The sequence below is a fragment of the Protopterus annectens genome, chromosome 16.part0, assembly GCF_019279795.1.
Source record: "Protopterus annectens isolate FY-2018-M chromosome 16.part0, PAN1.0, whole genome shotgun sequence".
NCBI classification, from domain to species: Eukaryota; Metazoa; Chordata; order Ceratodontiformes; family Protopteridae; genus Protopterus; species Protopterus annectens.
The window spans coordinates 611,721,303-611,746,931 of NC_056750.1; the positions used below are offsets into that span (position 1 = coordinate 611,721,303).

The 25,629-nt window shown below is 42.6% G+C and overlaps 1 protein-coding gene across 1 annotated transcript in view; it reads right to left on the reverse strand.

The window, feature by feature from the left end:
- Positions 1–25,629, reverse strand: part of SEC16A (SEC16 homolog A, endoplasmic reticulum export factor) — a gene marked incomplete in the record, with an annotated part of 1,997,470 nt that overhangs the window by 1,891,266 nt on the left and 80,575 nt on the right. Inside the window, 1 exon segment of the mRNA XM_044058481.1 lies at positions 7,907–11,942. Within this exon segment, the coding sequence (XP_043914416.1) occupies positions 7,907–11,860 (3,954 nt within the window).

The window sequence follows — 25,629 nt, forward strand, 5'->3', positions numbered from 1 at the left end:
GCAAATTAGCAACTTTTTTACAAACTCCAGATGCTGTAAAAGAATGTCCTTGCTCTCTGCTTGAATAAGGCAGTCATCCAGGTATGGATATATTTGAATTCCTTTTTGTCTGCAAAATGCAATTACTGGTGCCAGGCACTTTGTGAAGACCTTGGGCGCAGTAGATAAGCCAAAGGGCAGTGCAGAGAACTGATAATGCATTGAACCAGCTATGAGTCTGAGGTATCTTCTGCAATTTTGTCCGATAGGGGCATGCAGGTATGCCTCTTTGAGGTCCAAAGTAACAAGCCAAGCCTTCTTGCCCAGCATGGGAAGAAGCTGCTGTAGTGTCAACATTTTGAATTTCGGTACCTCCAGGTAAGTATTTAGAGTAGACAGGTCTAGTATGGGTCTCCGGGCTTTGTCCTCGAGTAAAATCCTTGTCCCTGTTCCTGTTGTGGCACTTTTTGGATAGCTCTCATGTCCATGAGGGCTGCAATTTGTTTTTGTTCCTCTGCCCATTAATTCTGTGGCAGGTTTGGCATTCCTTTTAGCCTTGGCAGAGTGTGAAAGAGGAACCTGTAACCTTGAGACACAATGTTTAGAACCCATTTGTCTTGGGTAATTATATGCCAATTTTGTCAAAAAAGTGCTAGTTTTCCCCCTAAGAGAGCTGCCAAAAAGAAAGAGTTTGGCATTTGAAGGGGGAAGTCATTGGGACTGTTTCCTGTAAGGTTATGACTTGTCTTCACCTCCTTTCGGGGTAGTAGCACCCCAATTTCATGGTCTGTAAGAGCATTGGGGCTGAGATCTGCCTCTTGGGTGTCTGTATCTGCCTCTGTGGTCTGTCTGACACTGGAAAGGACCAATTTTTTGAAGGCCAATTTCTGCTAAATTGAGGTGGTTGTACCTGTAAGAAATCCTTCACTGTTTGCATAGATTTTGCCTTATCCTCCATTTTCTTTAATATCTCTTCTGCCTTAACACCAAATAGAATATCCTGCTGTAGTTTTTATGGTAAGCTGTGAAGGTCTGAAAACACCCACATAAGCCGATGCCTGCTCAGCGGCTCCAGACCCATCTGAAGGATTAGTTTCTATAGGCCCAACACCTTGAGTATCCAAAGGCCTAGACATTTCCACGTGGGAGTCGGAGGTGGCCTGTGGCTCTGAGGTAGCAGGTGTCAGGGGCTGCGAAAGCGCCTCACTGAGAACCGGCGACTGGCCTAGAAGAGGCTTCATCGTCAGTTTTGGGCCTCGGATGCCTGTCCTTATCCTTGTCTTTGCGTTTTTTGTGTATTCCGGTCGTCGGTTGTTCCGACGGCATGGTATAATTAAACCTTCGGCCAAAGTAATGGCAAGCAAAATCATACCGACGTTTAATAGTGCGTTTGTTAAATCTAGCACAAAACTGACTAGTGACGTTGTGGTCTGGGCCTAGGCATGGAATACAGTAAGAATGAAAATCCTTATGAGTTATTTGCTTCCCACAAGAAATACAATTAACGTTTACCGACATCGGTCTGAGGCAAGAAAAAGTTTCCCCAACAGGGTACTTAGCTTTGTAGAAGACTTCGGTTCTGAAATTCGAATTGAAAATCTCAGGAGTCGGTCGACCGGCACTTGCGAACTGCTTTTGCATCGGGCACTGCGCGGAAAGAAAGACTGAAGAAAATGGTGTCGGCTGCATCTTATATACCCATGGCGCACTGATGTCAGGGAAGAAGCGACAGCAACTGACGCCGGACCAAGACTTTGGAACTCTGGCCGACTGCGGGACTGCCTAATGGCAGGATAACCCAAGTGTAATGACTGCAGCAGTGAAACACGATGAACATCAAGTGCAACATGATTGGGGCTATGCAATACATAAAAACAAAAATATAGTTATCAATGAAGTGTTGTTCTTTTAAAGACAGAGAGAGAGAAAAAGAATGCAGAAAAATATCCTAGTCCTTGATGGTCTAATGGGACCTCCTGGATAGCTCTCCCCTCCAGGAGTATCTCTACTTCCCGAAGATGCCTGACATTTCTGGCAAGCTATCAAAGTTAGAGATGGGATGACTGGGGAGGAAAACAGAGGAAATAGATGTTACAACCTCAGGAAAAGGACAGTCCTGGTGCACAATGAATAATTTTGAGTTCTGAGATGGGATGACTGGGGAGGAAAAAGTACAGTTTTGTACCTACCATAAATGTAGATGTTCGAGTGCTAATACAGCTGCGTCAGGCGGGTCCTCGGTCGGCCGAATTCCAAAGTCTAGGTCCGGCGTCGGATGTCGTCACTTCTTCCCTGACGTCAGTGCGGCAGGGGTATAAAAGAACCAGCCAACGCCATTTTCTTCAGTTTTTCTTGCCCCAGATGACAGGTGCCCCCAGAAGGAAGGCCAAACATAAATTTATGTAAAAATGCAATGTAATATAATCAAAAAACAGTAGTTGCAAGCAAATACACCATAAAAGAATACCCCAATCAGGTTGTATGTGGAGGTGTTAGTCATTAGGCCTGTCCCAAGAGGGGAAGGAGGGAGGGAAACCTGGACTGCAGCTGTATTAGCACTCTAACATCTACATTTATGGTAGGTACAAAACTGTACTATGTTCATCATGCATACAGCTGCAGTCATAACAGATGGGTAGAATCCCAAAGCTAAAAAGGGGTGGCAGGCACTAAGTGGAACTAGGAGGAGCAAGAATGCCCTGCAAGACTGCTGTGGCAAAGCCCACTCTAGATTAAGAGTATAGTGGTAGGTGATAGTGCTTGGAGAAAGTATGCACAGAACTCCAAGTGGCTGCTTCCAAAATATCCTTGGTAGGAACCCCCCTGAGGAAAGCTGCAGAGGTAGCTGTGGCCCTTGCGGAATGAGATCTGAGGCTTGTAGGAACAGTTTTACCATGAAATGAATAACAAAAGCGTATGCAGTGGGCTATCCATTTTGAGATTGTCTGTTTGGAAATAGCCTTTCCTTGAGCACCTGTAGCATAAGACACAAAGAGTTGCTCTGATTTTCTGAATGGCTTTGTTCTGTCCAAATAATAACGACGCTGTCTGTGAATGTCCAAGGAATGTAGTAGTCTCTCCCCTTTGTTTTGTGGATTAGGATAAAAAGTAGGTAAGTGGGTAGCCTGATTCAAGGCTACACTGGATACTACCTTTGGCATAAAGGAAGGGTTGGTTCGTAAGGAAACTCTGTCCTGATGGAAAATGATGAAAGGTTGCACAGCCATGAGGGCTTGTAGTTCCGAAACCCTGCGTGCTGAGATGATAGCCAGAAGGAAGGCTGTTTTCCATGACAAATATAGCAGCTCTGTTGAAGCAGCTGGCTCAAATGGAGGCAGGGTCAGTTTTTCTAAAATGAAATTGAGATCCCACGCAGGTACTGGTTGCTTCCTTGGGGGTTTTATATTCTTAGCCCCTCTGAGGAACTGTCTTAAGAGAGGATGAGAGAATAAGGGAGGATCAGTGTTGTATTGTGCAGAAATGGCTGAAGCATGGATTTTGATGGAGGAGAATGAAAGTCCACTGTTTAGCATCTCAGCTAGGTACTGTAACATTTGAGGTAAATTCAGTATCCCAGGATTCTGTCCCTTTTTCTGATTCCAGGCACAAAACCGTTTCCATTTGGCGGAGTAGGCTTTTCTAGTAGAAGGCCTTCTGGCCTCCAAAATGACATCCTGCACCTCCTTGGAGAGGAGGGTCTGTTGGGAAATCAAGGAATCCTCCATGCGGCTAGATTGAGTGTTTTCAGCTGACTGTGAAGAGTTTTGAAGTTGTGCTGGGTCAACAGAAGAGGCACTAGAGGCAGGATCCATGGTGGGGAATGCGTCAGGCTCCTCAGGAGTGGATACCAGTGTTGTCTTGGCCAGTCTGGAGCAATGAGAATCATCTTTGGCCTGTCTGCTCTGGCTTTTAATAGAACTTTGGGCAGCAGAGGAAGAGGTGGAAAGGCATAAACTGTCAATGTTGTCCAACTGAAAGAAAGTGCGTCCACTTTCCAGGCTTGTGGATAATAGGTCCTTGAGCAGAATTTTTTCAATTGGTAATTTCTGTGGGTAGCAAAGAGATCTATGTCTGGCCTTCCCCACACTTGAATTATCTTTGCAGAAACTTGAGGATGCAACTTCCATTCGTGTGGATCTGTCATATTTCTGCTTAGGTTGTCTGCCAGCGTGTTTTCCTTGCCTGGCAAGAATTGCGCTTGAAGTTGGATTTGTAATTCCAGAGCCGTGTTCCAAAGAGACATGGCTAGTCTGCACAGGGGATATGAACGAGTTCCTCCCTGTTTATGTACCACATCACTGTGGTGTTGTCTGTCCTTATCAATAGCTGGCCTGGATGCAGTAGGTCTTTGAAGGCCATAATAGCATTTTTCACTGCTAGCATTTCCTTTTGATTGATGTGTAGGTGCTTTTCTTTTTGGGACCATTTGCCCTGAATGCACTGATCTGTCATGTGCGCCCCCCAGGCGTAGTCCGAGGCGTCTGTTGTGATGTCTGATAGGGACATGCAGGTATGCCTCCTTGAGGTCCAATGTTACCAGCCAAGACTCCTTGCCCAGCATGGGAAGAAGCTGCTGTAATGTGAGCATCTTGAATTTTGGTACGAGTAAATATGTGTTTCGGATGGATAGGTCCAAAATAGGTCTCCAATCTTTGTCCTTCCTTGGTACCAGGAATAGTCTGGAATAAAAACCTTGACCCTGTTCTCGTGCAGGTACCTCTTGAATAGCTTTCATGTCCATGAGAGCTGAAATTTGTTTTTGTGCCTCTGCCCTTTGATTTTGTGGCAGGTTTGGCATGCCTCTCATTTTTGGAAGGGTGTGAAAGTGAAATCTGTAGCCTCTGTCTATAATCTGTAGTCGGGATGGGGGCCGAGGAGCCTGCGACCTCGGGCACAGAAGACACCGCTAAAGAAGTGTCATCGGTACTCAGGGGCTGTGTAGGCGCCTCGCTGAGAACCAGAGCACCTGTAGCCGGCTTTAGCGTGGTGTCAGTAGAAGTTGCGGACCTCGCATGTCGGTCCTTATCTTTGCGTCTTTTACTCAAAGCTGGAGTCGGAGTATCCGACGACATAATGTAATTAAATTTTTTACCAAAATAGTGTTGGGCTTAACTCCGACGCTTAATAGTGCGTTTGTTGAATCTAGCACAGAAACGACAGGCCAAGACGTCGTGGTCTGTGCCTAAGCAAGGAATGCAGAAGGAATGGAAATTCTTATGCGGTATTTGCTTCCCACATGAAATGCAATTATTAACTTTGTCTGACATCGGTCTGAGGCAAGAAAAGTTTCCCCAACGGGATACTTAGCTTTCAAGAAGACTTCGGCTGAAAAATATTCGTAATTTCAGGAGCTGGCCGACCGGCACTTGCGAACTGCTTCTGCTTCAGGCACCGCGCGGCAAGAAAGACTGAAGAAAATGGCGTCGGCTGGTTCTTTTATACCCCTGCCGCACTGACATCAGGGAAGAAGCGACGACATCCAACGCCGGACCTAGACTTTGGAATTCGGCCAACCAAGGACCCGCCTGACGGCAGGATAACCCAATCTGTTATGACTGCAGCTGTATGCACGATGAACATCAGAGGAAATAGATGTTACAACCTCAGGAAAAGGACAGTCCTGGTATACAATGAATAATTTTGAGTTCTGATATGCAACAGCCTCTATGTGACTACCTCTGAGAAAACACACTTTGGGAAAGTGATGAGATCATAGTTTCTGTGAAATACTAGAAACTCCAGCCTTTGGGCCAATACTTGACAGAGGTTCATAGGGGTGCACTAGGCTATAACCACCACTGGAACCTTTATTCTAGCCATACAACCCAAATGTATCCCACGAGTTACTCTTCATTTTAAGGGCGTGTATGTTATTTTCGGCATGATTTAACAGTTGTTTCTGTCCATCAGAGACATAGGTGTCGGACCACGGGGTTTACTTCCAATTTCCCATCCACAAGTCCTGGTTGCACTTGAACAGGGTTAGGGGAAGGGCTCTGCTTCACCTGCATAGGAACACTATTCCAGAAAATGGGGCTCATCTGAGATACACATCTGTCCCCTCCAACATGTCTTACTGAATTCACAAGCAATGTTTAAATCCTTGGATCTAGTAGTTCTAGTGGTATTCATTTTGCAGATATGCAAAGGGTCCATCACAGCAGGATCCAAAGATGCCTGGTATAAATCCCCTCTCAGCAATCTGGTGGAAACAGAATACAGAACGATAGAAAAACCGCCACCTCTGGCAGTTATGGCTTTGGGTTGCTGCATAACTAAAGTCAGCACCAACTCTTCTGTTTTGTAGGAAGTGGATGCTTTGGAGAAAGGAAATGGCTGACAGAGTCATGACTAACTCTTTTCTTTAATGCTCCTGGAGTTTTCTTCAAGATCTGAGCCGAACACTAACAGGTCTCAAACTAGGAAGTCAAGAAGGGCTGCCTTGCTATGCTTGGCAAATGCTACTCAGAATGCCTAGGAGTGCTAGTGGATGGATGTGTGCCAGACTCTGCTTCTACTGCTCATGCAGCCTCTTCCAATGGACTTTAAGCCCGACAGACCATGAGACCATTCAAAGTAAAAAAGAGGCAAAGGCTTATGTTATAAAAGATATTTCAAGAACTGGCAAATTAACAGTCCACTACACAAAACAATCCTATTGAATCACAATGAGTGACGTTTACACAGGGGTGAAATAATTTAGCACCGTCAAAGGACAGAATAGGAGATGAAAAGCTACACTTTCAAGACTTGTCCATTTCTCTTAATTTTCTATCAATGCAGAAACCTGAAAGTAGAACTCTAAGCAGCAGAGATAGCTGTGCAACTTGGGGATCTCCATTCACAATGCATACTCTTTTTGAATGGTGGAAAATGCCACCAGTCTTTTCCAAGAAATGAGGACATAGTATTAGTTGTCCAATGCAATGCTACTTGCTTGCTGTAATACATTCATTAATGAAGGCAACCAATCAGAGACCACTGCATAGGCCAACAGCCACATGCTATATGTGTCAGAGGAAGATACTGGCTTGAGACCAATCTGCCTTTTTGTTGCACCATCTGTAAAATTTCTACAATTCTGGGATCATACTGAGGACATGAATGAGCACTTCTGCCCTCCTCTCTACCAAAGAACTTTACACAGATGCAGCTCCAGGTTTACAGGATTCTCTTATGGAGATGCCTCTTCTGAGGAAGGGGCAATCTTTTTCATTCCCACCAGGAAGAAGTCCCTCCACCATAGACTACAATACGGAAAAAGATTTTAACAATGGCTACAGGAAGAGGTGGAGGAGTTCAAATGGGAACACAGGAGGCCAGAAAACTAACACCTGTGCCAACTGTCTGAGAAGCAAATCTAAAGTCCTATACAAACTCTGCATAACTAGTGACTTCTGCATTAATCCTGACAAAACCAAAGCTCAGCAACAACCAGCACAGGATAAGCAGATAAATGGTCCCAGTGAGGTGTGACAGATAAACATATCAGTGGGACAAAAATCTTTGAAGCAGAGACTGATGGGCGAATATAGGTGACAAAGGATGGTTTCAAAAGCAGACCACTTTTATGGTGCTAGACAAAACTGCCTTCTTTCCATGTTGGTTGGCTACATCATTAAAATGTAAACAAGTAAGGCACCAAGTTATTCTGCCTCCATCACAAATATTACAGTGTGTCTATCAGACTGCAAATAAATCATTTTTTTATCTGCAAGCTAAATGATTTCAGTAACTTGTTTCACAATGGTCAGAAATGCAAAATGTTTTGAGAGATTCTTAAATGAAAAGGAAGAATAATCAAATTTGCAAACACTCGAAATCTATATAAAACAAAAAAAAATAAAATTAAATAGAAAAAAATCAATCACATAGAAGGATTTTATGAAGAAACAAGAACAAATATTCCAAACAAAATGAACTTTACCTGGTGATACCGAGCTGCTCTAGGATCTGGTTGAGGGTAAGGAACTTGATAAGGAGGTCTTCCATCTCCAGTCTCTGAGTAAGACTGTCCATAATAGCCATATCCACTACCAGGAGCTGGTGGACCAGACAGCTGCTGAGGTGTCTGGGACTGAGAAGGCCTTTGCTGATCTTGATTCGAAGACTGCTGTGCTGTATTGCCATGTGGAGCAATGGCAACTGGTTGAGAACTGGTAGCACCTACTGAAATAGTACCATTAGAGGACTGACAACCATCTTTTTGCAAGCCATGCTCTGCTGTAAAATGACTGCTCATAACAGGCACCTTTGGTTGATCAGTTGTTTGAACATATCCATTTGCAGCTGTCAATGGGTAATGCAGCTGGGAAGGTAAGTTGGTATACGACTGAGTAGCTACTGGCTGCTGAGTTGAGAGATGCATATTTGGTTGTGGCATTGCTCCTTGTGTCACTGATGATGCAAAGGACTGCTGTGCATCTTTAGTTACCTGCTGGAAAAACACACCTCTGTCACTTTTTTGTGCTTCCTGCTGTAATGTTTGTATGCCGACAGGCATCTGGGGAACTCCTGTTAAATCACTCTGTGCAGAATAACTACTAAATTTAAGGTTATTTGTAGTAGGATTTTCTGGTATGGAAAGAACAGCAAAGTCAGCCAGTACATTACTACTACCACCAATTAGCTGGGGCCCAAAAGCAGACTCGTTTGTCGGTTTACTGGGAATATTGAGATCTTCAGCCTGTGGCCTTACCGGAATATCTCTTGCACCTGCTGCAATATTTGGAGGCTGACCTGGAGATTTAGATGAAGAAACAGAAAAACAGGACTCCAACTTCATATTCTGTCGACTTTCTGGGGCCAAGTTAAGTGGCATGTGATTAGAAAAAGGCTGCAAACTTGCTGGCAGACTGCTAGTCACAGAAACTGGAGTAAAGTTTGTTTGCATTAAATGCGCGTTTAGCAAATGAGTAGAGCCATCAGTGCTGGCTAGAGGTCTAGCCTGTATTGTAGATGCAGTACTACCACCAACTGCAATATTATCAAAGGAAGCCTGGTTTAATGTCCCCAAGTTTGCCTTGGCTCCTTGGTCCTGAGAAAGCACATAGATTTCACTCTGGTTTGAAGCAGGAGATGCAGAAACGCAAGTATTTATTTGCTGAGACACACTTAAGCTCTGTGGAGGCAAAGCCAGTAAAACTGGTTGATTCTGCAAAGATTCAGTGGGAGAAGTCACCAAAAGAGTGGCGTAGCCTGAACCTACTTGAGGTTTGGCTTCTATTTTAGGAGGGTTCTCGAGATTTTCAGATGATGTATTTCCATCTTTTGCTGTCAATAAGGGGAGTGGGGCTAATGAACAGACCTGCTGACTGAAAGACCCCTCTTCTGGTGGCTGAATGATATCTGTATTGGAGTGTTTAGCTGGTACATGAACAGATGGTGCTGCAGGAGCCAAAACAATACTTCTTGTTATATTGGGCAACTCATTCTGAGCCCATAAGGGACTTTCACACTTCATTCTTGCAGAATGGGATCTTGAAGAAGGTCTTGCAATATCAGATACTGCCGCAGACACTAATGCATGTGAATGAGTATGAATAGTTTCTACGTTGTCAGGTGGTTGTTCAAGATTTCCAGGTGAAACATCTGTGGCATTAACCTTTTGTACAGTATTACTGGGAACAGAATAATCTTCTCTATTAAGTTCCATCACCATCTTTGCTTGGTCAACTTCTACTGGTTTTACACCTATACCATGGGACCTAACTGGTTCAAAAGAGCTATTGGCACTTGTCTGAAATATGCCAGTTGGTTTAGGAGGACTTGGTGTTGCAGGCTGGGACAAATTACCAAGATATGCTTTTCTACTTGAGTTCTCAAGTTGGTCATCAATCTGCTGGAAGAACCTATCTGAAACACCTTCACTGGGTTTTTCACTTTCTTGCTGAATGAATGTACCAGGAAGTTCTTTATGCCTTTTTAAACTTGATACACTTCTGTGACTCAGGTTGCTATAGTTTGAGGAAACACTGTCTGACCTCAATGGATGACTTATAAAATCAGGTGTCTCCAAGTTCGGCCCTACTTCAGCATTGTCCTGAAGTACAGAACTAGAATTTTCAGGTCTCGCATGCTGAGACTCCAAATGGACATTACTTGTCTCACTTGGAGGAACTTCCTGATTCTGATTAAACTCGGAGTCATCATTGGAACAGCCATCAACAACACTGTTGACTTGAGTGGTGCGCTGATCAGCTACATTTGAAAGAAGCTCATTTTGGCAGCCTCCCCCTACTTGAGTTGATTCAAGACCAAAATGCATGCCTGCAGATAGCTGTGAGACAGCATCTGATGCACCCTGGCGGGGATATGCTGTGGAGTTATAAAACTGTTCAGGGCTTTGATTAAAAGTCTCAACAGCAGAATTAGAACAATCATTCCTCTCAGAAGAAAGAATTTCTTCATTTTCTACCTCATCGCCTTTGAAAAACATTGCAACAGTTCCAGTATGACATTCCATGGAATGAGAGCCATTTAACGTTTCACTTCCAAGCTGCAATGAATTGTCATATGTCACCGGCTGTGTGACAAGGTTTAAAATGCTAGAGTTTTGTAACTGTTGCTGTGGGAAGTTACGTTCTTCAGATGGATAATTAAACCATTCACCTTTTATTCCTACACCCTGTTTAGACTGTAAAGAGGCATCAAACTGCTTATTTGGCTGATGGACATTTTGAAATACTGGTTGTGCAGAAACCTGCTGAGAGGAGAACTGCAGTCCGGTAGAAGCACAAGTAGTCGTCTGCAAAGCAATAGAATTCATATTCTGAACATGTGCCTCAGTAACTTGAGATAAACTATGCACTGGATGTGGCTGACCATCCTGAGTATTACCCAGATTACCTAGTTGTACATTTAAGTTCTGTTGTGGAAACAGAGAATAATCATTCTGTACATAGCTGTGAACAGTTTGGTCTCTGGTCATACCTATCCCACTATGAGGTCTGTTTTGGATGGGATTGCTACTTTTAGTAGCACCAGAAGGAGTAGGGGGAGGCTTAGTTACATTAGCTGCTGGAAAACTGCTATTACTTGAACAAGGTTGGTAGTTCTGAGGAGATTTTGTCGGATCAACTGGCATACGTAAATTCTGAGGTGGGAACTGAGATGAAGCAGTATGTAAATAGTTAGGGATACTGGGCTGCTCTTTCTTCACACTTCTGCCACTTGGAGGTATGTTCTGGGGGGGATTTACACTTTGGAAAGCCACAGAAGGAACAGGAAAATTGTGAATTCCAGATTCAGTTCCAAGAGATGCTGAAAAACTGCCACTACTTGAAGGTGGTCGAATGATCTGAGCAGGACCAAAATAACTTGATGGCATATTTACATTATGTGGAAGAAAATGGGATGAAGTAGGTGGTACATAACTAGTGACATTAGGCTGTTCTTTGTTTATATCTGTGGCTACATGAGGTGACCTCTGAGAAGTTCCAGAAGGAAAAAATCCAGTATGACTTCCAGGTTCAGTTCCACTAGAGGCCGGTATAAAACTGCTGCTACCAGAATATGCTAATGATGAAGCTGGTGTGGAACAAGCAACAGAGGAACTAACTAGTGGCTGTACTACATTAGGTGGTCCTGGAAAAGGTCCATGTAAACCATGAGCATTACTATCGTGTGCTGGTACTGCAGCATGCTGGGAAAAACCTGGAGGTGGTAAACCCTGTGCATTTGGGCTACCTGATGCATTTTGTGAAGTCTGTTTGCCCAGTGCAAAAGGATCAGTCACTGGCTGCACTGAAGTAGCTATACCAGACGCTGGAACATTTCCTTGTCTCTGGTAAGGATTCTTTCGACGAAACATATTTGGCGTACCTACCCCTGGAGGAGGCCCACCAGCTGCTAGTGGTACAGTCTGAGGAGGTGGCTGCATGGCTGAGTCTTTTGAGACAATATACAACAAAATCCCAGTAAAATTCTTGATGACTTCACATCAACTCTGCTTCTGATGAATTCTGAAATTAAGAACACAGGGAAAAGATAGTAATCATGCTTCAAAACTAGCACACACCAATAAATACTAAAAAGGAAACTAAAAAAAATTCACCATAAAACATTAAAATAATACTTAGAATATTTAATAAATAATTGGCTAGTTAAAAAAAATCAATAATTTGTCACACTATAATACTCCATGCATGTTGCTGTAAGTCTTCATAATAATCTGTTCTATAGATTAAACTTTTCAACTGGTCAGTTGAGGGAAGATAAAAGAAGGGACAGCAAACCATTTGGCAATGTATATGCTATCCTTCACTAATCAAATCAAATGCAAGTGAATATAATGCCAACCCAATGCATTACTAATTGGTCCAAGTGTCAGGTTGAGCTATTAGGGTAAACACAACATTTTACGCATCGTCTTAACTCAAACACCAGAGAATCCAGCAGTTACTTTAGAAAAGACATGCATTCTGCCATATAAAAAGGACAGAAACAAAGCTATTTAGTAAGTTACAGCTGTGTTTAAGACAAAACTTATTTACGTATTTAGATTTTGTCAACCAGGTTTGCCCCATTAGGCTTTGCCCATTTTTAGACAAAACCCCTCCCTTCCCACCTTAACACATGTAACTCTAACCCTGCCCTAGTCCCAACAATTAGCCCTACAGCTTACCTTAAATACCCTTTCTGTAACATTAACAGATACATTACAAGCTAGTGTTATGGAGTGTTTCAGTGTAAAAATCATAAAAATAAACTGCTTTCCTTTAGCAAATCTTTACTTTGTTGTTGAGTGTTCAATAATGTGATTCGTCCCTGTATTGTCGGACATTTTTCATTCAATTTTGTGATATGGTGATGAACCACACTGTAAACCTCATACATAGGTTCATAGGTTGGTACTAGGCTATCGGCCCTAGGGCCTATACAAGCTTAGCCATAATAATTCCCTGGCTATTTCTTCCCACAATATTTACTTCCCTGGTCTCCTGTCTAGCAGGGCGACTGACATGATCTCTGGGGTGAATTTTCTATCTCCCATCCACTCGTCAAGGTTCCTTTTGAAGAGGGCCAAAGAGGCGCTCAGCTTGACATGAATGGGCAGTCTATTCCAGAGTATGGGGAGTCTCTGGATGAGGAACCTATCCCTCCAGCATGTTCTGTTCATTGTAATGACCAGGTTTAGATCCCTGAAGTGTGTGGCTCTGAGGGATTGGGATTTTCTTTAAGTGTAGCATGTCCAACAGCTCTGGGTTTGACATGGCCATGTATGTTAAGCAGAGATCGCCTCTGAGTAGGCGCTATGCGACAGAGTACAACTGGAGTTTTTTTTAGACGGTCAGCATAGGGCATCTGCTTTTGTGATTCTTTTAGTACGGTATTTCTGTGGCCTTTCCAGCTGTTGCAGATGTCTTGTGAGGTACATACCAAACGGGGAGTTGTACTCTATAATAGGTCTAATGAGGGATGAGTACCATGGAACAATGACCTCCTTTTTTCTTGATGAAAAGCACTTAGTGATGAGGTGTGTCACAGAAGGATTTCCTGACTGTTGTGGCGATGTGGTTATCGAAGGTTAGACCACTATCCACCTGTGTCCCCAAGTCCCTTATCACACTTTCAGTGTTTAGTGTACTGCCACTTATGTGGTAATTCATGGGTACATGTTTTTTCCCAAACGGGATAACTATATATTTCTTGGCATTGAGCTTGAGCCCATGGCTCTGGCACCAAGCATCTGTTTCTGTAAGGTCCTTTTGTAGAACATCCACATCATTTGGGGATTCAATAATGGCTCCAAGTTTGCAGCCATCTGCAAACTTTGTTAGCCAGAGTCTCTTGTGTTGGCCTGTACTTCAGAGAAGTAGATACCAAACAAGAGTGGTCCCAGGACTGAACCTTGAGGTACTCCACTTGTCTGGAGATGGATTTGGAGTCGGCTACTTTTACAGTCTGGGTTCTGTCAGTAAGCCAGTTGGCAACCCATCGAGTGACGTAGGGATTAATGCCCAGCTTAGCAAGTATAGCTATGATTCCAGAGTGGGGGATGGTGTCGAAGGCCTTGGCGAGGTCCAGATAGGCTGTGTGGGCCGCCTTATCCTCGTCCATGGCTCTGAAGACTGAGTTGAAGAAGTCAATCAGGTTGAGGGGACAATATTGGCTCTTTACGAAACCAAACTGGGTGGGGTCCAGTGTTTGAAGGTTGCCAATGTCTTTGTTTATAAGTTCCACGTCTTTGCAGATAAGGCTCATCAGACTGATGGGATGATAGTTCCCGGGATCCAAGGTGGATCCCCCCTGTGGAGTGGGATGTAGCTGTGCGCCACTCATTGTGCACGAAGCCTGAGGTTAGGCTATGACTAAACATGACACTTGGGTGAGGTGCCAGTTCATTTTGTAGTTCATGTAGTACACAGCCCGGGATGTCATCTGGTCCCATGGATGCTGTTTTCTTAGCTTTGGAGAGTGCATTTTTTACCCGTGTGACCGTGATTACCGGAATATGGCAATCTTTTGGTATTGAGATAGGCCCTTTAGGGGGTGAAAGGGGGGTGAAGTTGGCACTGAATAGATCAGCCAGGATATTGGCAATATCCTTGGGATCAGTATATTTAATGCCATTCTGTTGTAGCTCACAGCAAATCTGAGCATTGCCATTTAGATTCTTGACATAACTATAGAATGCCTTGTGGTTGTCCTTGGAATCTTTGTCAATTTTATTTTCATAACCGGCTTTGGAGGATTTTATGAGGGATCTCAGCTTCTTACTGAGGCTAGTAAGGAGTATTTTGCATCCTTGGATTTTCCTCTTTTCTGCAACAGTTTCTTCCTTCTGTTGTACAGTTTGTTTATGGCAGGGGGCCTCCAGATTGGCTTCCTTTTTTTGGAGGAGAGCATCTTGGTTCTATTTGGAATGGCATGGGTGTCATGAAATTTGTCACTTCTGACTTGAGTAGCATGAAGGTAGCTTTGGAGAAGTTTATGGTGGTTTCCCTACTGGGGGGGGTGGGGGTGGGATGTGGACGTCAAGGGTGATTAGCTTATGGTCACACCTGACCAACGAGGGGGTGACCACTGGTGTGGAGCATCAATCTCCCATGTTGGTAATGACCAAGTCTAGGATATTTGAGCCCCTGGTGGGACTATGGATTAGTTGATCCAGGGCGTTGGAATTTAAGAATTCCAAGAATCGTTGGGCAAAGGTGTTGGCACCAGAGTAGTTTTCCCAATTAATGGCAATGTAGTTGAAATCACCCAGTATTAGGATATTTGGTTGTATCTTAATAGTTTCCAGTATGTTTAGAAAGGTGAAGTGAGAATCTTGGGGCATGGTGGGGGATCTGTAGCAGGCTACAATTTGGACTGTGGTCTTACCCAGTGTTAGTTGCATCTGTAGAATTTCAGATGCACTGTGTTGGGCAACTAGCCTGGAGGTGTGAATATCCTTGGTGAATATGGACACGCCTCCTCCTTTAGAGTTTCTGTCCTGGTTCGGTGGCCGATAGGTGTGGTAAGAGTTGTGGCCTGGTATTGCAGGGGTGCTCTCTGGAGCCTTGAACCAGGTCTCAGTTACTACACAGATATCGATATTCTCCATTTTTGGGAGTGTTTTGAGAGAGTCCATTTTGAGGTTTAGACTTCTAGCACTGAGTAGCATTACCTTCAGATTTTGCATGCTTATATCTGTTACGGTGGTGGCTTTGTCCTTTGAGCCTTGCCTAAAAAAGGCACTATAGGGGTGGCAAGGGTCTTAGCCAGTAACCTGAATCTTGGGGACGACAGGTGCAAACCATCTCTAGCCAAGCATCGTGGTTTGTCGATCAGGTCGTCCCAGGCAGACAGATACTGGATTCCCTTTGAATGACACCAGGAACTTAGCCAATTGTTAAAGTCAATCATTTTGTGCTTATACTGTGGTATAATTCTGGGCAAAGGTATGATGCTACTCAGGGCTAGGGGCATACTTGCCTGGGTCACATGATCTGATAGCTCTTCCATGTCTTTTTTCAAGTAGTCCAGGAAGGTACATCTCAAGTCATTCACTCCAACATGGACAATGACAGAGTTATATTTGTACTTGTTGTGGAATGACTTGAGTGCATGTGTGATGTGGCTGATCCTGGTACCAGACATGCAGCTGACTGTAATTTTCTCCTTGTTCAGCCTGGTGAGTGGGACATCAGTGTGCCTGACTATAGAGTTACCTATGAATAAAGTGTTGGGTACGTTGTCTTGCCTTAGGGGCAGGTGTTGGGTGGCACACTGGTGTTGTGAGCTATGTGACACTGTTTGTGATTAGTGTTTGTTTGCGTTTCAGCTTTGGAGGTCCTTGTTGCTTGAGTAGGTTAATGTTAAGGGCCTCTGCATAAGTGGGTTTAGTGTTACTATGTGTGGATGTTGGTGGCGTGAGTTTTGAAGGCCTGTGTGTTGCTTGAGGTGTCGTGCAGGTGTTAACCTTCTCCTCTTGACTGTCTAGCACAATCTTGGGTGGAGAGAGCTTTGCTTTCAGTTTGGCTATTTAAGTGCATCTCTTGTAGGTTGTAGTGTTGGGTGGTAGGAGGAGAGGGTTGTCTGTGTACATGAGGCAATTGCTGCATTACCCCAGTATGCCCAGATTCACCAGGTGGACAGAAGGAAGCACCAGAAGCTGACCCTTGGACATGCCTGGTTCGGTGTTTCTTTTGTAAAGTACAAGAGCGGTTTTCTCTTACCTTGGCAAGGTACTTTACAATTAAAGGCTTAGTGCCTATGATTAATTTCTTCTTATTAACAAGGAGAGTTGAGCGCTTGTACGAGTTCAAGGCTTCCTAGTGCTTTCCAGCAGGTTTTAGAGCAAATGCTAGTCACAGGGATTCAGATTTTAGTGCTACTACTGATAAATCAGTTAGTTCTAAGGGAAAGTTTGAACAGCAGACTTTCTGGCACCGGGAATACTTTAAAGTGCTGGACTAAGCTAATAAAAGTACAGGAGAGCAGAGAACTAGCAGATCTAAGGGAAAAAATTGAAGAGCGCCGCCCAGAAGCTTACAAAAAGGCCTGAATACAGCAAATCTGTATCTGGGCTACACTAGCGCCAGGAAAGGTAGGCAACAGGTTTTTTTTTCTTCATACATACAGACATACATACATATCACACTGGCATGTGCAGGCACAAAACAATGCACACACGTGAATATGTTGTAAAACAACATTTTTATAAAGCTGGTGAAACTGCAAAGGAAGCAGTAAACGTTAGAGTGGTAATAAACAGCAGAGTCATTACAAGCGTAATCCTCAAGTATGACTTGTGTAGACTGAAAGCAACATACTAGCATAGCAAAGAATGCAAACAAGACCTTGACTCCTAAGAGAGCACTACAAACAGGAAGCAAAGTGTAAAATACTTTTTTTGTTGTTTAGGGGAAACAAATCTTTAAGGTGTCAGTTTACCCATCTTCTGCTCCATTTTGTGTTGTGGAAATTTTCATCCACCAAGGCCAGTGCTGGTTCTGTGCTAACACTAAGTTACCTATGTAGGTATGCAAGATAACATCAGAAAATATGTATGAGTATGTATCTGCTTTTGGTCTTTCAGCCTCATGTAGCACTCCCACTCATGTGCAACGTCCAAATGCAAACATACACCAAAGCCAAATTACTGTTGACAAATATAAACAACTGGTAAACATTTTGGATGAATTAATTAAACCAAGCTATACAAATGTAATTTAAGAGTAAACCTTTACTGTTGCAGCCCTCCAAGGTCTGCCGTTTAGTATGCACCTGTACCACCTTTAAAGAGGTCACTATAAATTGCAACACAGTGATAAATTCCAAGAGTGCATTGTTTAAGGAGGCAGCCACACAACATTCATTAATTAGTAATGCCAAAACCTGTCCTGCCTCTAAGACTATGTCTCTGATTAGCACTGTTTTGGAAAGTGCTAAAAATATTTCATGTAGCAGCTTCCAAAACATCAACATCTAATGTAGAAACATTTCAGAGTGTGCTGTCCTTCAGATGAGATGTTAAACAAGGCCCTATCTGCCTGAATTGGTGGTAACTCAGAAATTATAGGGGGAAGTTTCCCAGGGCCCTGGCCAACTTTCCCCTACTTAGTATGAATAGTATAGTCTTCCCTGAAGAAAGTGGCCATTGGCCTAGCATGACTACCCCGGCCAATAAAATGTAAATAAAATTAAATAAACTTCTATAACTTTAGTGTAGCATGTACCGACTGTACCTTGCAATGTTTATGCACTTGTCAAGAAAGAAAAAAAGTAATGCAGTTTGCAATTCTGTTTATTGACAAGGCCTTTTTTTTACATTTTATATAACAGCTGTCATGCCCTTGTGAACCTGTGTATCACATCTTTCAACATGCTGAGATCTAACGAGCACAACATGCAAAAGATGTTTTCCATTTTGATAATGTAAACAAAATAGTGGCAAATTTTAAGTTCTTTCATTGGGGATAGAAGTGTAAGGATAGTCTGCACCTAACTTACAATTCAAATTTCTACCAGAGATACATACAAGAAAAACTTTTTTTTAAAAGAAGGAAAAGGGTCACCTAATATAACCACCTTTTAGGAAAGTCTTCAAGATGGGCTAGCTGTAATATACAAACTGGAACAAAACTGGAAATTTAAGAACCAAGCATCTTCATGGATTACTATGCTAAATATGGGTGAAATAAATGTCTCAAATAATTTAACATAACTAGGAAACAACAGCAGCTCAGTCAGGTCTCTGTGCTGGAGTTCATAGGTTCTCACCAACCTTACAGTGAAGGACACTATTAAGAAGCTCAGCCACATCTCCACAATACTGGTGGGAGTCTAAATGTGCCCATTAAGCAGACCTCACATATCCCAGATTAAATTATGTGATCACCCGTCCAGTCATCCAGACTGGTTTCAAAAGGTTGCCAGGGAAGTACTGTCCTTCTTAGATTACATACTCCAGAAAGTACAGCTGCACAAGTAAACTTACCTTAACAAAAGATGTTCAAATGACTGCTGAGGTAGCCTTAGCTACATGGGTTATAAACCTGGCAAGGACAAAAATAGACTTCCAGCTTCCAAAGCTCCAGGACAATGTGCTGAAACAGTTAGGCAACTACAGCTGAGCTGCCTAAAAACAGGTTTGAGTGTCAATCCCATAAGAGCTTTCAGACCAACAGAGAGGGAGGTAGAGCCTTGAGAGGACAAAACTAGAAGTAAAAAAGATGTACAAAATATACAAGCCCTGGCATAAACAAAAAAAAAAGGGGGGGGTGGACAGAGGTAGCAGCTACTGCAGCAGTGAAAAACATCTACTGTTGGGGTAATTTTACTTTTACAACTGTACTATGTTCATCATATTGGCCACTGCGGCAGTAGCCTTAGCTACACAGGTATCTTACCCTAGCTTATTACATCTGTGAGGTGGAAGCAAAAGGGGAATGGTTCTAGCAAAGTCTGACATAGACCTAGAACATGAACCAAGCTTGTAATGCCTTGTAAATGTATGCACAGTGAAGCCAGTTGCTGCTTCCAAAATACTTCTATAATCCAGCCCTTTCCAAAAAATCACTGAAGAAGCCAAGATTCTGGTGGAGTGGGCCATGACCCTGCCTGGAACAGCTTTATTGTGGTGAAAAGAAAAGCTAATAGCCTGAGACAAACATTTGGAAATAGTCTGCTTTGACACAAGTTGTCCATTCTTCTTACCTTCATAAGAAATGAACAACTGATCAAAAGATCTGAAATATTTTTTTTCTATCGATGTAGTACCAGAGTTGTCTGTGGACATCCAAGGTATGGAGTATCCTCTCTCCCTCATTTAAAGTTCAAGAAATGAATCAGGGAGATGGATAGTTTGACTTCAAGTAAACTTGGATACCCCTTTTAGGCATAAAAGAAAGATTAACCCTCTTATCTCTATAGGAAATGAGATGGTGAGTCAATCCTATAACAGCTTGCAGACAGAGCAATCAGTAAAAATTTTCCATGTTAAGAACCTGGAGTAAGGAGCAAGTGTTCATACGTTCATAGGTAGGTACTAGGGGCCTATACAAGCCCAGTGAAAAAGGTACCCTGGCTTTTGCCACCCAAGAAAATTATTTTCCTGTGCCACTGTCGAGCAGAGCCACAGAGATGATCCCCGGGGTGAATCTCCTATTTCCTATCCAGTCATCAAGATTTTTCTCGAAGAGTGCTAATGAGGAGCTTTGTTTGATATAAATAGGTAGTTTACTCCAGAGTATGGAAAGTCTCTGGGAAAAGAATATATCCCACCGGCATGTTCTGTTTATTGTGGTGACAACGTTTAGGTCCCTAGAGCGTGTAGCTCGGAGGGATTGGGATTTCTTTAAGTGGAGCATGTCCAACAGCTCTGGGTTTGACATAGCTTTGTATGTTAGGCAGAGATCACCTCTGAGTGGGCGATATGCAAGACGGTCTGCGTAGGGCATCTGTTTGAGGCCGGTAATCCTCTTTGTGAGGTATTTCTGCTTCTCTAACACAGAATTAAGATCTGAGAGATGAGCCACCATGTTTTTTTTTTTTTTTGGAGGTCTCTTACACAAAACCTCTTTCAAAAGCAAACATTCTGATATCAGAATGCATCGAAATCCATGGGAAGACGTGCTGAAATGGCTGACAAATGAACCTTGATGGAGGAATAAAAAAAGTAAAAAGGATAGCAACTCTGACAAATATTGTAAAATCAGAAAAATACTAGCCTGGAATGGGTGCTTGCTATAATACTGACAATAACTAGAAAACCTTTTCCATTTTCTATTACATGACTTTCTATTAAACAGGCCTCCACTAATACCTGCTGCATGTCCTCAGTAAAACAGGAGCCGAACGGGAATTAAGACCCATTTATCCTGGCAATCAGCTAAAGTTAACTGAGCACAGGGTATATCAAACACCCCTGTTCTTATTTGAGTAGAACCACTCTGAGAATCTTGTGGTAATTGTCCCTGGCCATTTCCAGCCAAAGAGAGAATCACTGTTGCCTGGGCCAGAAGGGTGTCACAACAGTGACCTTGGACTATTCATTCTGAAACTTCAGAAATATCCTGGACATTACTGGAAAGGGTAGAAAAGGCATACAGGAAGATTTCTGTCCATGGAAAAGAAAAGGCATCTGTTTTCCTGGCCTTCTTCCATGTAGTCAGGGGGCAGTAATTTGCCAGCTGAATATTCAGAGAGGAGGCCAAGAGGTCTATTTGAGGAACTGCCTACAAATGTACCAAATCTTGAACACCTTCTGATCTAGTTTCCATTCATGAGGGTCTGTCTTTGCCCTGCTCAGCTCATCTGCCACACAATTCTGGTTTGACAGGATGTAGCATGCATGTAGAGTGAGACTGTACAACCTACTGAGGTCCTTGAGACCAAAAATGATTCACAAAGAGTTGACTGCCTTGATCAGAGCAAGAGTCTTGCCTTTCTGTTTGCGTCATTCCTTGGTGTCCGGAACACTTTACACTTTTATCCCTTCTGAAACTGATCCCCATGCACAGTCCAAAGCATCTGTGACAACTGACTGCTTTAGAGCAGGGGGAATAAGGGCAGACCTAGATTTATGAAACTGCTTTCTATGCCAAGATATTTCTCTTCTGATAAACAGAAAGTACAGTTGTGTACACTTACCATAAATGTAGATGTTAGGAGTGTATTCACTGTTGCAGTCATTACATTTGGGTTATCTGCCTGCAGGTAGCCCTCAGCCAGCCTGAATACCAGAGTCTTGGATTCCTGCATCGGATGCTGTCTCTTCTTCCATGACGTCTGGTCGTCAGGGGTATAAAACATGCAGCCGACACCATTACATCAGTTTTTCTTGCACCAGATGTCAGGTGCCCCCATAATGGGAAGCAATTATATGTTATGTTACACCTCCAACAAAAAGCAAATACATCAGAAAGCTCAAATACACCAAACAAGAAGGAAAGGTAGAGCCAAGAGAAGTCAGGGGGCTGGAGGGAGGGTAACCAGGACTGCAACAGTGAATACACTCTAACATCTACATTTATGGCAAGTGTACACAACTGTACTATGTTCTTACTGTTTCACTGTTGTAGTCATTACATTTGGGTAGATTCCCAAAGCTAAGGAAGGGAGGAGGAAGTTAAAGAGCATTAGGACCAGCTATTAAGCCCTGCAAGACTACAGTGGCAAAACCAGCTCTGGATTTAGAAAAAATAGGCATGTGGCAATGCTTGGTGAAGGTATGAACAGAGCTCCAGGTAGCAGCTTCTAGAATGTCCCTGGTAGGGACCCCTCTGAGAAAGGCTGCAGAGGTAAATGCAAGCCTAATACAATGTGATCTTATCCCCTGTGGGGGTAGGTTTTCCATGGTGCTTATAGCAGAAATGAATGAATGGACTATCTATTTAGAAGTGGTATGCTTTGAAATGGCCTTCCCCTCTGCACCTGTAGGAAAGCCAACTAGCAGCTGTTCAGATTTTCTGAGAGGCTTAGTCCTGTCCAAATAAAGTCCAAGTTGTCTGTGCACGTCCAAAGAGAGCAAAATTCATTCTCCTTTGTTTTGTGGATTAGGGAAAAAGGTAGGCAAATGAATGGACTGATTTAGGGCCACACTAGACACCACCTTGGGCATAAAGGAAGGATTGGTCCTGAGGGAAACCCTGTCTGCATGGAAGATAATGAAGGGCTCCACTGCCGTGAGGGCCTGTAATTCAGACACTCTACTTGCTGAAGAGATGGCTAGAAGGAAGGCTGTTTTCCAAGAGAAGAATTTCAACTCTGCAGTTGCAGCTGGTTCAAATGGAGGGAAGAGCGAGCTTTTTCAATACAAAGTTAAGGTCCCAGGCTGGAGTAGGGGCTCGCCTGGTGGGTCTTAAATTTTTTGCCCTTCTGAGGTATTGTTTTAACAAGGGGTGAGAGAAGAGGGGAGGTTCAGTATTATAATGTGCTGAAATTGCAGAGGCATGAATTTTAACTGAGAAGGATAGGCCCTTGTGGAGTATTTCTGTTAAGTACTGAAGAATATGAGGTAAACTGGGCATCGTAGTGCCCATACCCTGGGTCTGGCTCCAGGAACAGTATCTTTTCACCTTTTCAGCATAGAATTTTCTAGTACTAGGTCTCCTTGCTTCCAGAATGACCTTTAGCACTTGCTTACTGAGGGATGCTATTGGAGAGCTCAAGGAATTTGCCAGGCTGCAAGGTTCAGGGTTTGAGGTTGAGGGTGCAGAATCTGGCCCGCCTGCTGGGACAGCAGGGAAGGTGTCTGAGGTAGGTGCCATGGATCCAGCAGTATCATGCTGAGCAAGAGGGGGTACCAGTGCTGGCGAGGCCAGTCTGGTGCAATAAGACGCCCTTGGTTTGTCATGTTTCATCTTTAGCAGAACCTTTGAGAGGAGAAGCAGAGGGGGAAAGGCATAAACCAAGAGGCTTTCCTAGGTAAAGGACAGGGCATCCACTTTCCAAGCTTGACTGTGGGGAGTCCTTGTGCAAAATTTGTCCAATTGGTAGTTCTGGGGGGAAGAAAATGGAACCGACAATAGGTACTGGAGGACTGAAACCACCACAAAACGAATTTGACCTAGGTTTCGTCTTTATTTAGACTTCTTCAGAACAAAATGTTGAAAAGTGGTTGCCCACCAGCATTTATACAAGATAAAATGACATCATTGATCAATTAGTCAATTAGTCAATTAAAAAGCTTAAAAGGCAAAAAAAAACATTTCACCATGCTTAAAGCAACCTAAGCACACACCCACACACACACAAACAAATCACTTGTAATATGGTGAACATACTGCATTAGTAATAGTAAAAAATTCATAAATGCAGTGTCACAAAATCAAATAACAAAATGTTATAATGAAAATAAACACCTGGCATCACACCATGTAATATGTAATACTGAAAAAAATACAATTATACATGACAAGTGAAATAATTAACTAGTCACCCAAGAATGTGTTTCAGTTTTAAAATTGGGGCTATACTAATGTGATCATTAATACCAGGGAAGACAGTTGCATTCAACCTAAGTTGCCACCTCACTTCACTAATGTCTAAATACAAATCTAAAATCCTACCCTGTACATCCTTAATTATATTTTGCAATATACAAAACTTGAAATGATGTCCATCATGCGTTTCAATGTGCCTGTAAAGGGCATTAGTGCTTTTCCTTAGCCTTATATCTAAGAGGTGCTCATTAATCCTCTCTTTAAAGGCTCTACTAGTTTTTCCGACGTAAAACGCCGGACACTGTACACACTGTGCCATGTACACCACATTTTTTGTATAACAGTCAAAATGCCCATGTAATCTAATAGGCACACCTACCACTTGTAAATTGGAACCTGTTACTAAGATGTGATAACACACACTACATCTCCCACATTTTAAACAGAGTTGCTTGCTACTGAGATTTGTCTGCATACATCAACTGGACATAAGCTGATTTAAGTATATTTCCTGCATTTTATTGTGGTTTTATAACTTGGACTGATTCCTCAGATCTAGCTCTGTTGAAACAGTCTTGTGTGTATCTCTGAAGCTCTGCACTAGTTGCTAAACTGCTTTGAAATTCCTTTAAGTGTTAATTAGCTTGGGGGGGTTTCTGATAACATTAAAACCTGTGTTGGTTACACTTCTTGTAGTCATTTTAAACAGAGTTGCTTGCTACTGAGATTTGTCTGCATACATCAACTGGACATAAGCTGATTTAATTTATTTCCTGCATTTTATTGTGGTTTTATAATTTGGACTGATTCCTCAGATCTAGCTCTGTTGAAACTGTCTTGTGTGTATCTCTGAAGCTCTACACTAGTTGCTAAACTGCTTTGAAATTCCTTTAAGTGTTAATTAGCTTGGGGGGTTTCTGATAACATTAAAACCTGTGTTGGTTACACTTCTTGTAGTCATTTTAAACAGAGTTGCTTGCTACTGAGATTTGTCTGCATACATCAACTGGACATAAGCTGATTTAAGTATATTTCCTGCATTTTATTGTGGTTTTATAATTTGGACTGATTCCTCAGATCTAGCTCTGTTGAAACTGTCTTGTGTGTATCTCTGAAGCTCTGCACTAGTTGCTAAACTGCTTTGAAATTCCTTTAAGTGTTAATTAGCTTGGGGTTTCTGATAACATTAAAACCTGTGTTGGTTACACTTCTTGTAGTCATTTTAAACAGAGTTGCTTGCTACTGAGATTTGTCTGCATACATCAACTGGACATAAGCTGATTTAAGTATATTTCCTGCATTTTATTGTGGTTTTATAATTTGGACTGATTCCTCAGATCTAGCTCTGTTGAAACTGTCTTGTGTGTATCTCTGAAGCTCTGCACTAGTTGCTAAACTGCTTTGAAATTCCTTTAAGTGTTAATTAGCTTGGGGGTTTCTGATAACATTAAAACCTGTGTTGGTTACACTTCTTGTAGTCATTTTAAACAGAGTTGCTTGCTACTGAGATTTGTCTGCATACATCAACTGGACATAAGCTGATTTAAGTATATTTCCTGCATTTTATTGTGGTTTTATAATTTGGACTGATTCCTCAGATCTAGCTCTGTTGAAACTGTCTTGTGTGTATCTCTGAAGCTCTGCACTAGTTGCTAAACTGCTTTGAAATTCCTTTAAGTGTTAATTAGCTTGGGGTTTCTGATAACATTAAAACCTGTGTTGGTTACACTTCTTGTAGTCATTTTAAACAGAGTTGCTTGCTACTGAGATTTGT